General features: G+C 40.0%; 1 protein-coding gene across 11 annotated transcripts in view; it reads right to left on the bottom strand.

Moving 5' to 3' along the window:
* Positions 1-296: 296 nt before the first annotated feature.
* Positions 297-19812, bottom strand: part of JAKMIP2 (janus kinase and microtubule interacting protein 2) — a 78402-nt gene continuing 58886 nt past the window's right edge. For 2 of the 11 annotated variants that reach the window (XM_068959553.1, XM_068959554.1), the window contains 8 exons: positions 17627-17725; positions 17243-17296; positions 16370-16435; positions 15492-15560; positions 14358-14435; positions 13239-13442; positions 11491-11556; positions 3434-4359 (listed from right to left, as the gene is read on the bottom strand). In XM_068959553.1, the coding sequence (XP_068815654.1) occupies positions 4339-4359; positions 11491-11556; positions 13239-13442; positions 14358-14435; positions 15492-15560; positions 16370-16435; positions 17243-17296; positions 17627-17725 (657 nt within the window). In that variant the 3' untranslated portion in view covers positions 3434-4338. Of the gene's footprint in view, positions 2620-3433; positions 6632-9835; positions 9909-11490; positions 11557-13238; positions 13443-14357; positions 14436-15491; positions 15561-16369; positions 16436-17242; positions 17297-17626; positions 17726-19812 lie in introns of those variants that run through there. The other 9 variants (XM_068959546.1, XM_068959552.1, XM_068959548.1 and 6 more) reach the window with 8 other exon arrangements.

Raw genomic sequence — 19812 nt, 5'->3', positions numbered from 1 at the left:
CCATGCTGGGAAAATTGAACTGCCTTTCCCTTACCAACTAATTACCTCAGGATGCCCACTGAAGGACAGACTGATGCAAAAACTTTTTTTTACAGAATTATGACCCAGAATATGTTATATTATGGCCCAGCCTCTCCAGTCTTCCCCTCCATGAAAGCATGTCAGAGGGAGAGAGCGAACAAGGAAGATGTGCCTTAACGGTCTGAGTTGCTCAGCCTCAAGATGGCACCCATAAACAGATTCCAGACAGACGCTGAGTATCTCCGTGAATGTAAAGTGAGATTTTTGGTTTTTTTAAAAAGGTTGCTGTTTTATTTTTTTATACAAACTAAAACACCAGAGGTCATTGAATCCTATATTAAATACATAAATTAAAAAATAACCATTCATAAAACTTTACATACAATAAGGATTCTCTTCTACACGTTAATACATATAGTACAGATACATGTCCAGTGTTTATCAAAGGGTCATTCTGCCAAATCTTTACAATTCTTTTTTGGAATACACACCAAAAAATTTGGGAACAACAACAACAACAAAAAAATATGCATGTATGCATGTATATTTACACACACACACACACACACATATACATATATATATGTATATATAAATAAAAAACACACAGGTGCTGATGTGAGGAAAGACGGGAGGGGGGAGGAAGCCTTTGAGTCACCAGCAAGTGTGTGGCTGTATTTGAAGCTGCCCCAGCAAGCAGGAAAGCCTGGCCTCGTCCGTCCTCAGGAGATGCCGCCGAACGGCCCGCTCTGGGGGTTCAGAGGATCTTCCCCACTGAGGTTAGGGCAGGGCGCTGGAAATGCAGCACACGTACAAAAAAAAAAAAGAAAAACCTAAGTGCTGCGTCCCCATGGCATGTCAATAAGAGCAGATGGGGCTGTGAGCCAGCCTTATAATACTGCCAGAAGGCCTTTTTTTTCCTTTTGCTAACCCTATTGCCTGAATTCATCTCCCCTAACTAGACCTTCATCTGAAGTGCTTAAATTAGAAGGTCTGACCCACTGGTAAAGTCTCCTGACTCGATCAGTGGAGAAAAAAATGGCAAGTCAAATTTTGTTCAAGCCAACTTGCCACATGTATGTGCCTCATCTACTGCTTTGATGGTGTCAGCAGCCTGGAGCGCGGTGCTCCTGCTGCAGGCTAGGGCAGAGGGAGTGGAGGAACCCAGGGCTACGCTGCAGTCCTCAAAAGCTAGGATAAATTGATCTTTTTTGCTGGTTGGTTTCGAGGAGGGGAGGTTGGCTGCAGTGACTAATTTGAGGGAGGAGTCTCAATACTTTGCGTCACTGAATGTCAGGAACAACAGAAAGCCCTGGATAAACAGCTTCCAGACAGGGAACAGCTAAAAACAGAACTCCAAAAACCAGAACCAAAATCTAGTTGCCCATAAGATGTAAAACTAAACTAATGAGGAGTGTACCAGTTGGGGCAGCTAAGCAATTCTAGGTTCAGTTCCTCATGCCTAGATTGGAAGTACACTTTCATATGCTATAGCAGTGATTTACTATATACAATAGGGATATATATATATGTATATATGTGTATATATATATATACACCCACAAACATCGAACTCATTTTGATCTAGCTGACAGTAGAAAGTTTGTATTAATCACATCAGCAAGTGTGTTTTAGGCATGGCTTGTGTTATGCTGCAAGGAGAGTAAAGCAGCTGTCGTTCAGACCTCCAGAGGAAATCCAGCAATCTTTAAAAGTCTGCAGACCCTTTACAAGTCACACCAAGGTAAGCTGTGAATTGTCTGCCAGCTCTGGAGCCTTTGGAAACGGAGCACCTGCATGCATAGGTAGGACTATGTATATATAAGAATAAAGAAGGGGAAACAGGGCAAAAAAGAGAAACGAGAGGAAGATGTGCACAGCACGGTTCAGAGGGCCTAACTGATGAAGCCAGCCACAAAACTAGTCAGGTGTGTCATGAAATTAGACATTTTTATCTATGCCATGAACCTTCTCTATGATTGCCTGAAACAGGTATTTCTTTTATGCATAAGCTGCTTAGTGATCTGAACACGTCACAGGTGTGTGGGGAGACTCTCAAAGGGCCTGACTCCAAAGCTTCAGGGCTGAACTGCTAGCAGCACCCTCGCAGAGCACCTGTGGTAGGTCTGGCCCAGCCTTGTGCACAGAGTGGGGAGACAGAATTTGAACAAAGAGCATGCAATGGACCTGAATTCATTTAACATAACCTACAGCTGGTGCAGAAGGCATAAACCCCTCGGCTAAAACAGACTGCTTCTAGAAGTTGCAGTCATTTTGTAATTTAAATTAATTTTAAGGAGAGAAAAAAATCATTTGCTAATAGCTTCTAAACTTCGATGCAAGGCTCAGCACAACCTCCTGGCATGCAAGAAATGAGGATGTCGGGGGTCTCTGTGGCGAAACGGAGCCCAGCATTGCAATCCACTTGGGTGACTGGACACTAACGATTAAAAGATATTCTGACCAAAAAATATCTGTGAGGGACAGGCACCCTCTATACTAGATGAACTTCATCCCTGCTATGGTCCAGGAACTGCCTTTGACCTGCTGAGCCATTGTGGCAAGTTACTTCGCTGCTTTGTGTCTCAGTTGCTTCATCTGTAAAAATAAAAAAGCAAACAAAAGAGACTATGTCTGTAAAGCGCTCTTAAAGCTTCTGATATGAAGGTCTGTGTGCATAAGCTGCTGGTACACGTGAGCCCTGTTCTGAAGGTTTAAGTAATGCGCAGGCTGTATTCTGGCCCTTAGTTTTCTCTTTTCTAACAAATTCCATTTTAATCCCAGATAAAATTAAGACCTCCATTGTGCAAGACACAGCTCAACAATGAACCTTGCTACAGGAACCTGAAGTTTAAACAGACAAGACTCCATTTGCAGGGAAATGAAAACAGAGACACAGTTGAGTACAGTATCTTGCCTAGCTCATACAGCACATTGATAAGGGAAGCTGAATGCAGCTGGTTTGCTCCCAGCAGATGTAGGAACTTCTTTTCTCAATATTTGTTGCAGGTGTTGACAATCCTCAAGGTTTGTTTCTTACTGATTCTAATAAGGCTGCAGCTGTGATGGTGCTCTGCTTCCTTGCATCAGACCGAGTCCCAGGCCAGAGAGGTGAGCAATGCTTGGAAATGCAAACTCCTTCTAGTTACTCTTAATGGTGGAAAAATCTAAACAGAGTAGTGGTACATATTCACACTTCTAACGAGGATGAATTTCGCACAGTTTTCCCCCATTTTTGGTTTATGTGTCATTGGTTAGTAAGCCAGCTAACAAAATCAGTTTGACAAGCCAAACCAAAATGCTTGTAAGGGTTCCTCTGTTCAGTAGCATCCAGGTTGAGACAAAATATTTGGAAGCTGATGCTTTGTGGATCAGATCATACGGGCACTGAGGTTAGGTATTTTTTCTCTTGCCCTCCAACACGTTTTTTTCCTTCCCAGAAGCCACTCTGTAGGCCCAGTCCAGTGATCCACAGTATATTATTCAAATGGTGAAACCAAGTATGGTCGTTGCTATCTCTGCAGCAGTTTTTAAAGAGTATGAAAAGTATCTGACAATGGACGGGCTGGTCTTCACGGAGGGAGTGTGAAGAGAGATAAGGCTACAGCTCTGTCAGAAATCCTCCTTAAGCCAGACACCTGCTTCTTCCCTTCCTTTGCCGCGTGGAGTGGTGCTCCGGTATGATCTCAAATGCAAAACATGGTGCCCGGTCCTGCCATCGTGCCATAAACCAGATTTTTTTTTTTTTTTTCCTTTTTTCCCCCCACATTGCAGCTGTCATTGTTCCTGAGCGTAAGGCCAAAAGAGAGGAAGCGTCCCTGTAGCAAGAAAGCCAGACTATTGAAACTGAATGTTTTACTGTCGGTACCTCCTCACAGTTTGTAAAGTGTTTCTCCTGCTCTGTCCTGCTATTTTGATCCGTCCATGGGAGGACAGCGTGACATTTAAAATGACCGCCCTGCATGGCAGGGATAGATTTTCTGTGGTAACTTTGGTTCCATGCCCAAGACACACTTTGACTTGATCAGCTGAAAGTGGTTCCTCGCTGATTCCCTTTAAGTTTTTCCTAAGTGATGTACGTTCACCATTTATTTTTCTTCCCCATTTTTTAATTTTGACATGTAGAATTTCATTAAATGCAGCATATATCATAGCTTTAGATAGGAACTGTCAAGTAACAAATCTTGAGTGATGGCTTTAAAATATAAGGTGGTTGCAGTCTTGGCTACAGGTTGTTCATTTGTGGTTTTTTTAAATAAGTGTAAACAACGTTCTCTTCATCGGGGGGGAGTTGGAAGCATTTGCCTTTCTAAGGACTTATCTGTGTGGTCTGGCACTCTAAAAATAAAAAGAACAACAACATCTATATCAGATAATTGGTAAGTTCCTCTACCTGCCTATCTATCTGAGAGGATGGAGTCTATTAATGAGACAACTGAAGAGATCTGTTCTTATAAATATCAGCTAACTGGACAGACTGTTCCTGTTTGTCTGTGTGAAAGGCATTTGTGAAAATTCTGGGTATTTTGGCAAGGACTTAGTTATGAATTTAAGCACGAGCCAGGCCTCTCCATTTGAACACTGCAAGATATATCCCTCTGGTCCATAAAAATTTCCACAGGTATTTTCAGATGAATATTTATACCCTGGCCCATGGAAAACTGTCAGTTTCAAGAAGCTGCCTAAAATTCAGCCGTGACAGGAGACACGACAGCAGGTGACGTGCTCGCAGTTTCAACCCCAGAACTTTCATCAACGCCAACAATGAGGCAAGCGCAGACTGGTTCCCTTCGGAGGAAGCCCTTCCTGCATACAGAAAAGAATTTTAGGTTTTTGGGTTTGAAACCCGGAAAAAAAAAAAAAAAGGTATATCTTTTCTCTGCTCTCTCACTGCTCAAGTCTACATGATAAATTTTACTGAGTGCAAAATCCATACAAATCAGATTTCCCTGTGTGATCATAAATAAGTGTTTACATGAACATGGATACACACAAGTACAGAAAAAAACCCTCGGAGAGGAAAATCACATATAAATAGAGAGTTCTGGTATGGATGCTAAATTTTTTTGCACATGGTTTCATTCACCCACTCTTTCTGTGTTTCAAATGCTTGTCCTTCCTTATCTGAAAAATACAGCAGTGAGTGCTGTACCAAACCTGTGAGAGAAAGAAGCCAGAAAGCATCATCTGTGATTGCATCATGGCTTGTCCTCAGCTAAATAAAAGGTTGAGAAAGCATGAACTGCAGCAAGGGATGAACAAAAATAAACACTTTTTGTCATCAAATGGTTCCCTAGGTGCATTTCAAGCATGCACTGTGGTGTTCTTGTTTATATCAAGGGAACTATTTGAAGTCTCTCATGATAAGGCTAGCAAAGTAAACTGGTGTCCAGAGGAATTAAAGCAATTTTTTAACATTCCCCCCGATCCTATGCACTGTCAGTAGTTCTAAGAAGCAGAAATGTTGATGGCACACTCCCCCTGCCATGCTCACCCTTGCTGTGTTACTTCAAATGTCAAAGTCACATAGGTATGCAGGTGGATTTTAAAGTGATTGGGAAACATAAAACAACGTTGGTTAGTTACTCTCTCTGATTCTGTGTGTTCCAGCCTCAGAAAAATATGACTTTCCTAAAATTTCTCTCAATCTTGCCAATTGCCATTCCGAACCTGCTTCTGTCTTGAGCCTTCCCCTCAGGTCTTGCGAGGTAAGGTTCTCATGAAGCAAAACTGAGTGAGTGAAGACTGGGACCAGACAGAGGAAGAACAGCTAACGACTGCCTGTATTATCGTATTGCTTTTGAGGAACTGATAGACAGGTTACAAGATTTGGTGCTTTGCACTTGTAGAGTGATGTGCCTTGGTAAAACATTCTGCAGATAGGAGGCTTGCTGTGATGCTGTGTCTGCTGCAGCTACGTTAACAGAGCAAGTGAGTTCCAGAGGACCTGCGTTGCTGTGAAAAGCACTGAGTTCATACTCCCCTTTAAGGTTTTTCCATTCTCATAGTCGACTTCCCGTTCTCTACATCACTACATCTGCACTACTGGCCTGGCTATTTCCTCTGCCTTTCAGCTTATAGGAATCCGTCTTCTTGTTCCCTATCTGACGTTCATAGCAAAATATGCAAGCAGAGTGTGAAAACAGCAAAAGAATGAGCCCTTAAATGATGAAAGGAGCTTCATTCATCTGCTGGGTGATGCTAGAAATGGCAGAACACATCTGCAGGCTCTCCAGGCCTGTAAACTACACTTCACTTCTCTCTGACGCTTCTCTTCCTCTCTGTGGGAGTAGAGAGGCAAGGGTCTTGTGAACTAGACCTTCCTGGGCCAACCTCTGCAGAGCAACAGTAAATCCAGTGAGTGACATTCTTCTCATGCTGGTGCTGTAGGCAGAGCAGCTTTCCTGGTCTCAGTGAAGTTGCACCAAAGGGATTTACACACGCAAATCTCAGGTATTGTTTAAAACAAGCAGAAAATTTGGTGAAGGAGGTGTGTGTGGAGAGGGATGAGTGAAGTCATGTCTCAGTGGCATAGTGCTAATGACCTCAGCAATGAAATCAGCCTCAGTGTTGCTCTGTTTCCACTGGGGCTATTATAGTCCAGCCAGTCCTAGAGGGGGGCAGAAAAATGATTTAGTTTCCTTTGACTATTAGTCCTGCTGAATGAATGCACAAACAAGGAGTCAACCCAATGCATCAAATGAGCAGAAAGCTTGTGCTAGAGATGTGACCCAGCAGCTACTTGCAGGTGGAAAAATCACTGCATGCAAATAATAATCATCTGCTTGATGTATAGGAGGAACGTAGAGATCTGACATAAACCCCTCATCAGCTTTCTCTGACCAGACAATACCTGCCTTCGAAATAGGCTAAAAAGGCATAAATGAAATCAGCAAATGTGGAGGTTGTGTTGTATTTTTTTTTTAATGTTCTTGATTTTTCTCCTTGCATATGTCTGCTTTTCCCCCCTCTTGCTTTTGAACAGAGATAAAGGATGGCTCCTCTGCAAGACGGGATTCAGTCTGCCTTTGAATACATTGCTAAAATAATTACAAAGCTGTTAAGACACCAATCTGAAAATCACTGTGGAACTGATGCACACAAATACCCGTTGAAGACTTTTTCTTCGCATGCAGACACTTAGGGCAGCTTTATGGCACTTTAGATATTTTCACAGGCTCCAAGACAGAATTAAGCAGCAGTACTGGAATTCTTATCTCAAAATGGTAGAGATTTCTCTATTTTCAGAAGTACTTATTTCAAAAGATACTAGTATATCCCTGCAATTCCTGAAAAACCAGCCCAAGTGATTCATCTATGTTATGTCTGTAACTTCTAGCTTCCCTTCCTTTCTCTTCCTCATTGGCATACCAAAAACATGCATACAGTCTCATGAAGTATACACAGACCATTTTGCCCTGGAACTAGGGTTTTCCCTGTTTTAGGTCCAATTACAGGTGGATGAAAGTTTTCATGCAAACTATCTTTTCACTTTCTAATGAAAATATCATATTTATTAACACAAATTATTTTTATCTATATTTTTGGATCTTTTTGGCATTTGCATCTGCCATACGCTGAGGTTTGGGTTTTTTTTGGTCTTTTTTAACTTTTGAAAAAATATTTTTTTCAAAACTAAAAAAACAACAAAACATCAGAAAGGCAGCATTTCCTGATGAATTCTAGCGTTGATGAAAATTGTAATTTGCACACTCCCAACTTGCATGCTCTACCTGCAAGGACTCTGCTGGGCTCTATCTTAAAAGAGATGGGATTAGGAAAGATTGTTCAGTAGTTTAATGTCATGAATGCATTTTAATCAAGGGACCTAAACTGAGCAAGGGATTTCTTACAAGGTACCTTTTCAAAGAACTGAGGTCAAGATTTTTGGGTTTCTTATTATTTCTTCCACCATAGCCAATATTAGCACTGGCAAAACTAGGGTGTATGAGCTCCTAAAAATTCTGAAACTGCACCATCAGAAAAAGGACAACACTATAAGCAAACGGGAAGAACTAACAGAGACAGGTTCTAGGAAATGTCACTATCAGATCATACATTGTACTTTGAAAATTAGCCTATACCTAATTTGTCTGTTTCAGAAAACCTTCCAATCTTTTTTCCACTATGAGTGAGCAGAAAACTGTAAAAATCAAATTTTCACTAGTTATGGCTACTCAAAATAACTCCCAACTGCTGTGCTGTGTCATCATTCCCAGAAATCCTACTTCAGAAACTTTATTACTCAGTGTGCAGTCATGACTCAACCTCTTTAAAATAACATTCATTAGATCAAGGTGGTATGTTTTAAATAGTGGCAACTCTATTATGAGATTGGCAATTGTTTACAAGAGCCATGATCACTGATCTGTCAACCCCACCACCCCTTCTTTCCTTTGGCTCATTCCCTGTTCAGCCCAACCCCTGCATATACTGCTGGCTAAGCCCATGAAAACATTCATTTATAGGTCTGTCCAGCCTGGGAAGCAGTGGATTCCAGTTGCCATAGCTAATTAAAAGCTGTCTCTCCATCAACACAAAACTGTAGGAAAAAAAGCCTCAATCTAGCTGAAACGAAGCACAAAGTAGGGGGCTTTTCCTTTTTTCTTTTTTTAATTAAAAAAAAAAAAAAGGACCAATGACACTTAGTTATGACCAATATCTTGAATTGCGTCTGGAAACAAGTGCTAAGCTAATAAAAATGGTGGAAGGGCATGGTAAAACATCTTCACACACAGAGCTTTGTTCTCAGCTTGTCCCAAGTGCAGGGCAGAGAAGCTTATTTATTGACATAGCCCAAACCAGAACCAAGAGTTATGGTGAGAAATTTAATGCTATGGGTCTGTACCCTAATCAGAAAATTCTGCTCTGCCTGAATAATGTTGTATTTAGACTCAAGAACATGGTCTACCTCATTTATAGTGGATCAGATAAAAGATCCACTTAGCTGAGCGTCCTGGCTCTGAAAGTGGCCAGGCATGGAGGGAAAAACATAAGGCAAAGCACATCATAGTTGCCCGATTTATTTCCCCACCTTCCCATTGCTTTCTAAAAGTCTGAACTTCCAGCCACTAAGCATGCTGTAGCCAAGATTTCTTCATATACTACATCATTAACTACCACTTTTTGTTGTTTCAAAGTTATTACATGATAATCGCTTGTACTGGAGGAGATAGTGAACAATAGCAATCTGTTCAGCCATTCTATTCCACTGATGAATTTTCTCTCTCTCTCTCACACCTCCCTTTAATAATGTTCCTCTTTCTGAGCCCAAGAAGTCTCCCTCTCCCTCTCCCTCTCCCTCTCTCCCTCAGCAGCTCATCACCTTTCCTTGCCCTTCTTTGTACCTTTCCTAGTTCTGGGCACTACCCTGCTGTTTTTATAGCTTTATCTATTATAACCTCCTGATCTGAGTGGTAGCGGTCAGTTCAGAGCCCATTGTGAGGTGTACAAAGTTGAGATTTGAAACTTTTTCCCAGTTGTATCACTTTGCAAACATCAATACTGAATTTCATCTGCAATTCTCTTGACTGCTTGATACTGGGAAATTCTAGTTAGCTTTTATTTTTACAGTTCTGAACAGCTTAGGATCATCAGAAAACTTTGTCAATTCACTGATAGGTATGCTGGACAGCATTGGTCTGGTTGTAAGTCCTGTGTGAGCTCAGCAGTGACCTCCCTCCATTGTGAACTACTGCAAAATGACACTGATCAGCTGAATTCTCCAGATATACATAACATAACACACAAGGATCTGATCCTCAGGTCTGTGCAAGAAGCACTAGCCTCGAGGAAATAAACAAAGTAGTCTTACCTTTCCAAGAGGCACATTGACATCAAGGCCAAAGAATAAAGGCAAGAGAGAAGAACAAGAATAGAAATAGAAACTGCAGAAGAAAAAGAAGACAGTGTAAAAACAAGATGTCATGGTGTTGTAAGTGTCAGGATTAGTTCTTTTTGTACTCTGCAGGACAATTAAAATAATTATGTATTCAGAGAACACTCTATTTCCCTAGCTGCTTCCGTAAGTGCCAAACCATCTCCCAGGCTTAGAAAACAAACAGATCCCATTTGTACATTAATTTTGGTGATTAATTTCAATCAGCACCATTTTGAAAGCCTGAGGTATATTTGTCATTGTGACCCACGATTGGTGGCTCAAAATCACAAAGCTGGATGTCAAACATAGCACGGGTCAGTTTTTAGGTGGGTTCAAAAACACTGCCTTCAAACCATGCTGGCAATAGCCTGGGAATAATGCATAATGTCAAACTCTAACCATTAAATACTGAATAATCAATTTTTGGAGGCTTCATTTCAATCATGAATGCATCTTCTTCTGGGATGTGAATTTTTGTCAGTTGAAAGCTCTTTTGAAAATTGACCAAAAAAGGTCTCATATTTGTTATTATGGCACTAGTTTTAATTTGTTTCTGATTTTCATCACGCATTATGATCTCATGTATTTCCAAGTTATATGTATTAGAGAGAAAGACACTTAAGTCCTAGCATCACTAGAATTTTGGCAGAAAAGCGGAAAGGAAGATGTGTATCAAGTTTTAGATTAAGCCCACATGTTGCACTGTAGGAACATATATACTAACTCAAAGGACTCATTGGCATTACTGTCATTGTATTAACATAGCCAGTATTTCATATTATATATATATGTAGATATCTACGCATATAACTATATTGGCAAAGTGCTCCCTGGAGATATATCTTATACCAGCAGTGGAAGTCTGGTATTTCTAGAAAGGATGCTAAGGTTTTATTTTGGATCCATGCTGTGATTTTTTTTTTCCAGCAGTGCTACCTAACCTACCTAAAATTATAAAAACTTTATATGATAGAGCAGGCCTTACTCACAAAAAAAATATAGCCCAGCTCTGCAAAAGTACAAAAATATATATACGCATACATACATAATATATATAAGAATATATGTATATAGTTCTTGGATACTTCCATTTATAGACAAAATTTTGTACTGTACTCCAAATGCATAGTCAATGCAAAATTGCAAGCTTCAATAAAGAGGACAGCATCACAACCTGAGTTCCTTAGTCCTGCCAAGTAAGGGCAGCCTTCAAATCTTCACTCAGTTTCATTCTGTCCTTCCTGCTTGCTAGCCTCGCCTTGGCTTTAATGGAAGTATTGTCTACCAAGACAGCATGTAACAACCAAATAAAGGCTTCATCATTTAGTCCAATATCATCCATTGTAATTAAAAGTGTTAATCATGTAATTATTTATTCCCTAAAATGAAACATAGATTGTTGTGGAGAGGACTCTAAGATTAAAGTCTGGATATAACGGAAGTCACAAATTGAAAAGAAAGCACAGTAGAAAGACACTAACAGGGTCCAACTGATTCAGCTAAACAAAGAAGGTAAGTAGTTGAAAAAAATTAGGTCACGACTCTCAGGAAAACCGATCAGTTTGCTTCAGAAACATAGTAGAACTAACCTTTTCCTCCAGGTCCTTGATTTGTCTCTTTTGGATGTCAGTTTTATCTTCTAAATCTCGGATCCTCTGGAAATTAGAAAAGAAAACATCTAGACCAAGTTCTTAATAGACTTGCTCTGCTGAACTCAGTGTACCAAGTACTAAAAGCCTAGACATGAACAGATCCATTCATTTGGCAGAGATCATCTTGTACACTACCACTAGTCCATCCACTAGCCCTCCCTAGCCTCAACTTTATCTCATGTACCACTGCGCAAATATGCTGTTGCATATATTTGATTGCATCCTCAAATGCTAGAAATTAAACTGAAGTCAGAACTGTTCTTACTTATAACAATACAGGATCTGTTCCACGTTTCTGCTTTGATATTAATCATAAGGTAAAGAGATGGAAAGCATAAAGTCTGGAGGTAAATACTATTACATCACAGTTGCACTCTTTAGAATTATGTCATGATTCATTATGATTTTTTACAGTTTGATGTGTTGAAAGAGAATTAAAGTATTATATACTAGATCTGAAAAGATAAATGTATATGGTACTATGAAAATATTGATTCTGTGGTGAGCTAGAAAGATGTAATTTGTTGCCAAGGTGTATTTTAAACAGAGCCAGGTACTATTAAAAATGACGTAACATGAATTAAATTTATGGCATTTTGGGAAAAAAGATCCCACAGAGTCGGAGATAGAATTACTAACTATGAAAAATAAGGCTATGAATCTCTGTCTTTCCTCTCTTTAGTCAGGGAATAAGTTTGTAGGCCAGCACACAGCAGAAAGCCAGAGGGGCAAACCAGGAGACACCTGGAGCACCTGGTATCTGGAGGGTAGATGGCATTCCTGTGATCATCTTCCTAACTGTCTGGAGATCAGAGAACTAGCAGATGGCAGCCTTCAAACACTACCTTTTCCCTTCGTTGCCTCTCATCCTTTCCCAACCCTATCTGCAACAGAGGTGGGGTAAGAGTTTTTCAAAGAAGTCAGAACTCCTTTGGCAGCATTAATCAAGGCAACGGTCATTGCTGAAATCATAAAGTTCTTCACTCCACAAAGGCCTGGCAAAAAAGGGCACTTACCTGAAATAAGGTGGACCAGTTTCAAATCTCCAACTCAGAATCAGGCAAGACTCTGAAAACTACATCTTCACGTCTGAATCAGAAACCCTAACCACTGTGCATGCTCTTTCTCTTATTCCCATAAAGCACAGGGGAGTAGATTTTGTTTCATTTTACAGCTATCACGTTAATGAGCATATTGCGATTGTTTGCCATTTTGCTTTGGGACTTCACAGCTTGCACAGCAGCAAACACTGGTCTTTGAATGTGAAATGTAGTAGTATATCTCAGTGATAAAACAACAAATGCCCACTTTATGAGGGACAGAGCAGCTCATCTGGAAAACCAGACAGCTCGCCTATGTAACATGAGCCAGAGGCCTTCGTACAGTTCCTCCTGTACCAATAACTAGGGGATGACCATTTGTATTACAAAGCTGGATTCACGCAGATAGAATTCTGGACGAAATTTATTTGGTTTGGAATTTTAAGAGTCAAAATACACCAAAACAATTCACCATACTATTGCGTGTAGTTGTGCGCACAGTAAAGACACAACGTATAAGATAACTCAAGAAACCAGATGCCAGGCTCACTCACGAACCTGAAGCTTGCCTAAGTTTGACCTCAGCTTATGTTTTTATACAACAAAACTGAATAGAGCCACATGTGTTTGGTTCCTGTGTCTTACCTGATGAGCCTGCTGGAGCAGCTCCATCCTCTCCTGAAGAATCTGGCAATCGTATTCTCTGCTTTTCCTCAGCATCTGACGTCTTAGTTTTTCTACTGCTGTCCTCAGCTCTTCCTGCTGTTTTTCAGTGAGCAGTTCCCCAAACTTTATCACTGTTTCTTGCTGCAAAGCATTGTACAAGGTGGCTTCAAGCTCCTGGATCCTCTGGTCAATGCAAAAAGTCAAAAGTCAATTAGAGAGAACATTCTATAAAACATTGCGGGGATGGGGGGGGGAGGGGGTTTAGTGGCACATTCAGGCACCTGCACGAGAGATGGTCCCTATGCTCAAGCGTGCAAAAATGTGAGAAGCAGAACTCATGAAAAATGGTTCAATATTTTCACAAAAAAATATTTGGGCTTTTATTTTTATGATATTTCAATATTAATTTTCACTGAAATCCCTCATTGACTTTTTTTAAAGCAGTTACAGAGATGATCAGGAGCTGGATGAAGTTTTCATACCTATTTTATAATTGCAATTAGAAAAAGATGAATATTTTGCCAATTCTAAAATTTTGACCCACTCTTAAAAACCAAGAGAAGAAAGATTGAAGGTCAGCATGTCAGACTACAATGCTCTTAATCCTGCTAATCAATGAGTACTCTTATTAACTGACAAATTAAACATGCTGAACTTGCACATGCACTTATCAGACCGATGTGCAGTCCTCTTTGATATGCCAGTGTCTTATAACAGAAGCTCTTGCTATTTGTGGCACATTGTCCTCTTGCTACAACATGTGCTAAATGGGCCATCTAAGATTCCAGATCTGTGCTCCAACTGGTTGCACTGACTCCAGTTGGACAAGCTGACCTTAATGAACAACATCTGCTTCTAACTGACAAAAGAGTTTCTGACTTCAGGGGACCCTGCCTTTTTATGGTGTGAAAAGGCTAGGTGTCATGTTGAGGCTGTGCAGACTGCATGGTAGCAGGTTAGCAGAATGGGAAAAAATAAGACATAATTGAAAAAAATTACTCAGGAAATACAGAAACCTCTCTTTTCCTGATCCTACAGGAATCTGTGTCATGTCACAGTACTGGCCAGTATGTGCTGTAGCATTTCCTTTGTACATACCATGTATGCTTGGTCAAGAGCTTGCTTCCTGTAGTCTAATTCTTCCTCCAAATAACCTTTTATTTTGCAAAATTGCTCCTACAATGAAGGATCATTTGGACAAAAAAAATTAATTAGTTACTCAAAACACTGTGGGAAGTGTTATTTGATCAACTACAGATGTCCGACTTGGGCAGGACTAGGAAACTGGTCTTCAACTGACACTCTGCAGAGTTATTAGCTGACTCAGCTAGAAAAGTAGGAAGGGAAAATAGCTGTGTTTGCTTCAGTAGGATCTGATCTACATGGAACTAAATCCACCATCTCTCTGTTGACTTCAGTGATATTGTTTGGCATTTCAGTACTGTAATGTAGGTGTTTCTGTGTGGTTTTCTAATATATCTCCTTTGGAAGCATAAGCAATTCATTTGGGGGTTTCTCTTATTTCAGAAGTGTGAAAGCAGAATAATCTAAACCGGAACAAGGCATATTCACATCCACATCATTTGGGATGTAAACCCACTGTGCTTTACATTCTCAGCTTATCTAAGTAGAATTGACTTGAGTATAGACATACCATAGGAACAGAATGTAAACCACTACAGTTACCCACTCTTATAATTAGGCTTGTTCATCTTCTATGTTATTTCCATTAACTACAATAAGAATAGGATAAGGTACTAACTTTACTGCAGTTCAGTTCAGCTGTGAATGTCTTGCCTTTACAACAAGGCTTAAAATGTAATGGAAGAAAACAGAGTGAGAATTCATTAGTTTCCCACTTATTGGTATCAAATAAAATGTGATACTACAACTAATGTTTAGACTGTGAATCTTATGAGGCAAAGAGTGTAGTCTTTTTCATGTCTGAAAGTCACTGAGCGACCATTGAGCCCTCTGTGGTTAATAATAAATGATCGTCCTCATGGAAAGAGATAAAGTTTTCAGACAATAACTATTTCTATTTCTCTGTGATTATGCTGTTGCATATGAAACAGACTAGTAACAATTTTATGGATTCATCAATACTCAGATGAAGCCTGCTTACTTAATTTGCCAAGAGACCTTTTTTTAGTGAACTTTTGGCACGCCAGGTAAATGCAACACACGCAGTGGCTTGCTTCTAAAATGTGTATTCAGAAAAATTTCCCCTACCATATCACTTTCCAGTTCCATCATCTTCTGGTGCAGAGCAGCTTCAGCTCCCTCAATCTGCTGGATCCACTGGAGGACAGACAATGAGAGCTGTAACCTGCTGTGTTTTCTAGGCGTGCAGACAGTGGCAAACAGACATCTCCAGCATCTTATCAGTCTATTTGTAGTTACCTATTGCTAGCTCTGGGCCCTTCTTTATCATTGGAAGATGATAAAGCACACAATATTTCATCCTGTGAGTGAGGGCCTGTGAGGCTGTAGCATCTGAAAATAGCTTAGCTGGGTAGATGGTGGTTCCCTAAGCATAGGGGGAATGACTAAGTAGAATCCTTGGATGTCACCATGCTGACATAGTTGCCTGCTATGTTTGAGCCACAAAAAACACAACCCCCTTTTTCTTTTTAACTTCCAAAAACGAGGAATTTAGACACACATTTTCAGTGGAAATTTTGCATACGGATGCCTTCGGAAGCTTTGGAAATCTCAGGACTAGAAATTCCAGGCATTTGCTAATTATCGCTTAAATGCCTGGTGATTTCTCAATCAGTTTACGATTGCAAGTCTCATTTGGCATTCTTTTTGCATTTGCAGCTGTTCTGACTGCATAGCTTGGGCCAGTTGTATTCAATATTCTTGCTGCTTCAGCCAAGGGGTTTGGGACTGTGATTACACTAAGGTATTTCTATTGCAAAATCTCTGGTTGATGTGCAGTATTATAAAATACTACTGCTAGTAGAGTTTGCCTTATTTGGGGAACCACTCTCCTGGTATAATTTTTCCTATACTAGAAAGTTTGACAATACTGAAAACTACAGAGCAGAAAATTTCCAGGGTTAGATGAGATCTTAGATAACACATGAGAAAAGTACACATTTTACCTTTTCTGCCAAGGACAATACAGTGGAAGCCTGAATTATGGCCACTTGCTCTTCGTTTCTTAAATTCTGAGAGGAGAAAGAGAGGGAAGAAAAAATAAGCCTAAGAGCAGTGGTTTCCCAGAGGAAAGTATTTTTCAAAGTCCAGACCTTATTCTTCTTGCATTAAACCAACAAATTGCAGAAGTCAATGAATACAAATTATCCAGACAATAGATTAGCTCTAGAGTGCTTACGAGGAACTCTGTAGTGTGTGTAGGGTGTCCTAGTCCCATCAAAATATTCCGTGTGTTAACATCGTAAAAAGAGCACTGCTTTTGCCCTTCTGCATGATGTGTACTGAATAAATGTTTTCATACCACTGCATCTTATGAGAAATTTAGACTAAAATTAGGCACATTTGTCTGTCTTTATACTCGATTTACAAGGCTGAATTTCCATTAAGCTTTTTTAAAAATAACGCTAATTTATATCATCATTAAGTGAGGAAACGATCACTGTCTTTTATTTCTTGTAAGTTTTCTTAAAACGTTTTAATGTTGGCCAGACATACAGGATATTTTCTTTTACATGGATGACTAAAGTGGGTAGCAGGTAGCAATGCCCGCTTAGAAAAAAAGTGGTTGGCTCAGACATGAGTCTTTCCCAGTCTGTTAGAACAGAAGTTAAAGCTGGAACTTTATTACTAGTTCCCTGGTTACTGAAATCTCACAAACGCTTAACTTTTGGAGATAAACACTCTTTAAATGAATGATTCTAGTATTACATATTTTCAACAAATACCTTAGAAAATAGGCATGAGCGTTATAGTTTTCACTTATGCTAACTGTACGCAATAAAACTTGTATAGGGAAAACGTCTCTCACTTTTGCTTACCCCATTATCACCCAGGATGTCCAACTGCTTTATGAGGTCTGGGATGCTGACATCCTGCAAAGAGAGAATAAAATAAAGGCAGGGCATGCACACTTAATCACAGCTGCAATATTTGTCCCTCCTTTGACCAATACTGAACCAAACATTTTGTATTATCTCGTGCAAATGTGTCATACACTGAATTTCAGCTGCCTTTGAGCCAGGGTTTACGATTATGGTGAGAACTAGGAGTTCAATTCAATTGCATCAGTCATCAGTCACCTTAGACTGAGTTTAAATGCTTAAAATTTAGTGGTGTTACAAGCAGAGATGGATGTAATGGGTTACGTGGGCAGCATCCATTACTGCTCTGTGAAGAAGTGCTGTGTTACAAAACTAACCTACCTTAACCCCCTCCTTCATGCAGTAGATCTGTAGAGCACTCACACCATCCGAGAATGGGTGAATTTGAAGGTTAAATGGTGGGGACCGTCTCTCTCTTTCCTTAAAGTAATTTGAAAAGACACCAGAGAACATGTTAGAACGAATGAGATATGTAAAGAGCTCATTAAATGCCATAGCTACAGTTTTTTTTTTTTTATCATGGTTTGCAAACATAAGCTCTTATTAAAAAAAAAAAAAGAAGAAACAATTACATCATCATCAACTACAATTGGACAAATCAAATAGATTCTCCAGTGTATCAAGTGGGATAGGATGCTAAAACTAAGTGAATTATTTTGCAGTAGTCTACTTATTTGATGGATAATGTCTATTTGCAAATTGTCTGTGGGAAGCTTGTCATGTGCTTAAGACTTACATGTCATTTAAAATGATTTCCCTAATGAAGTGTTGAACAGCTATATTTTGTTGCAAATACCTTTAGAAGCAGGTATTTGACTTAAGACTACTAGGATACTCAGACTTACACATTTGCTCATCCTGGTAAGTCATATGTTCTAACATCTGTGGAAAGTAATAAATTCAAAAAATAAATAAAGTTGGTTAGATTTGCTATTTTTATACACCTTCACTGGATATAACCTACAAATATTTGCCCAGCTTTAAAGGACCAATGGCAAGAATAAAAAAAAAAATTTTTGAAAGCTGTTACTTCTCATCCCTTTCAGGTATTCAGGCGAGCACAGAAGTGAAGAATAAATTTCACTTTTAAATGTATTTTTGTTTTACAAACATTTAAGTGAATCTATAAGTTCAGTTCCAAACCAAACAGAAACACAGCTGTCAGCTAAAATTGTGGGAAAGGTTTGCAAATAAGGGACAAATCTGTCACAACTCTGACTCATGAGGGCTAGGAAAGGCTCTGTGTGCCACTCTGAATGGCAAGAACATAAGACAGCAACTGAAAAGTACAACTGAAAAATAGAACAGTTTATACTAGAGAACAGATTAGATAGAAGGTTTTGTTGGTTGGGACTCATAACAAGAATCCATAACTAAAGATAAACAGTCTAAAGAGAGAAAAATCCAAGTTTGATATACTCCTCCTCTCGCCACATACAGAATCAAACCTAGGCTTCAGGAATCTCCACAGTCACCTGAGGTAACTTTGTTAATTTGTGTTCAGATCACGAGGAAGCTCCTGAACGGGAAACATGTCTAATGCCTGTAAAAGTGAGTGCTTGGAAGCAGGCAGATAGGCTGGACATCTGCCCACAGTCTCTGTGGCTGTTGTTATTTGTTTGTATTGTGGTAGCACCTAAAACCTGTAGAAACAAATTAGGACATTTCCAGGCCAAGTATTAAAGAAACACAGGCAGGCACTGTTGGTTTTGACACATACTAATGTTGGCAATAATAATGTTAAAGACTATAGGAGTAAGACTGCATTCACCTATATAAAACATCTCCTGTCCTCGCTTTAGTGGCAGGAAACTGAGGTAGAGACTTTTGTAGTCCTGAAAGGGTGCCAGCAGAGCACCCAGGGTCAGCAGAGATTCCCCCAGCAGGTGCCATGCCTGCCCTTTGGTGGTTAGAGCTCTCTTCCGGGGTGTCAGAGACCTGGGTTCAGTTACTGCAGCCCAAAGGAGCTGACTTCTGCATGTGTCTCTCCTGCGTCGGAGAGCGCTCTAATCACCCAATGTATTTTGGTTTGGGTAGGACAGTCCCCCTCTTCTCCCATAGCTAAGTCCCCACAGAGAAAAGAATTCAAGATTTATTGAGTCAGAGAGGAGAAAGGTGCAACTCCTTCACCCCAGTAGATATGGTACTTAAATTTCCTCTTACAATTGTTTACATAATTTCATGTATAACTGCTAAATTAAACTTCAGTCAAACAGTTCTAGGCAAGTCCTTCAACCACAGGGCTAGAGAGAGGTCCTTCTCCTTACACCAGCACTCAGTCAGTGAAGCTTGAACTTGCTTCTCACCACCCCTTGCTGAAAAGAACAAGTATAGTATATAGATTAATAGTAAGAACTTTAAGGGGCGGGGAATGGGGCTTTGCAGACCTTGGGAGGGAACTGTACCTGGGTCTCTGACATCCTAGGGGAATGCTCTACTCTTCAGCTATTAGATGTAAGATCTATTAGATTCTTTCTCTTCCAAGACCTGCTCAAGTCCATGGGACG

Source organism: Struthio camelus, chromosome 13 (assembly GCF_040807025.1).
Source record: "Struthio camelus isolate bStrCam1 chromosome 13, bStrCam1.hap1, whole genome shotgun sequence".
NCBI lineage: Eukaryota > Metazoa > Chordata > Aves > Struthioniformes > Struthionidae > Struthio > Struthio camelus.
Note: the sequence above shows the minus strand (reverse complement) of the source record. Positions and strands in the feature narration are given on the sequence as shown.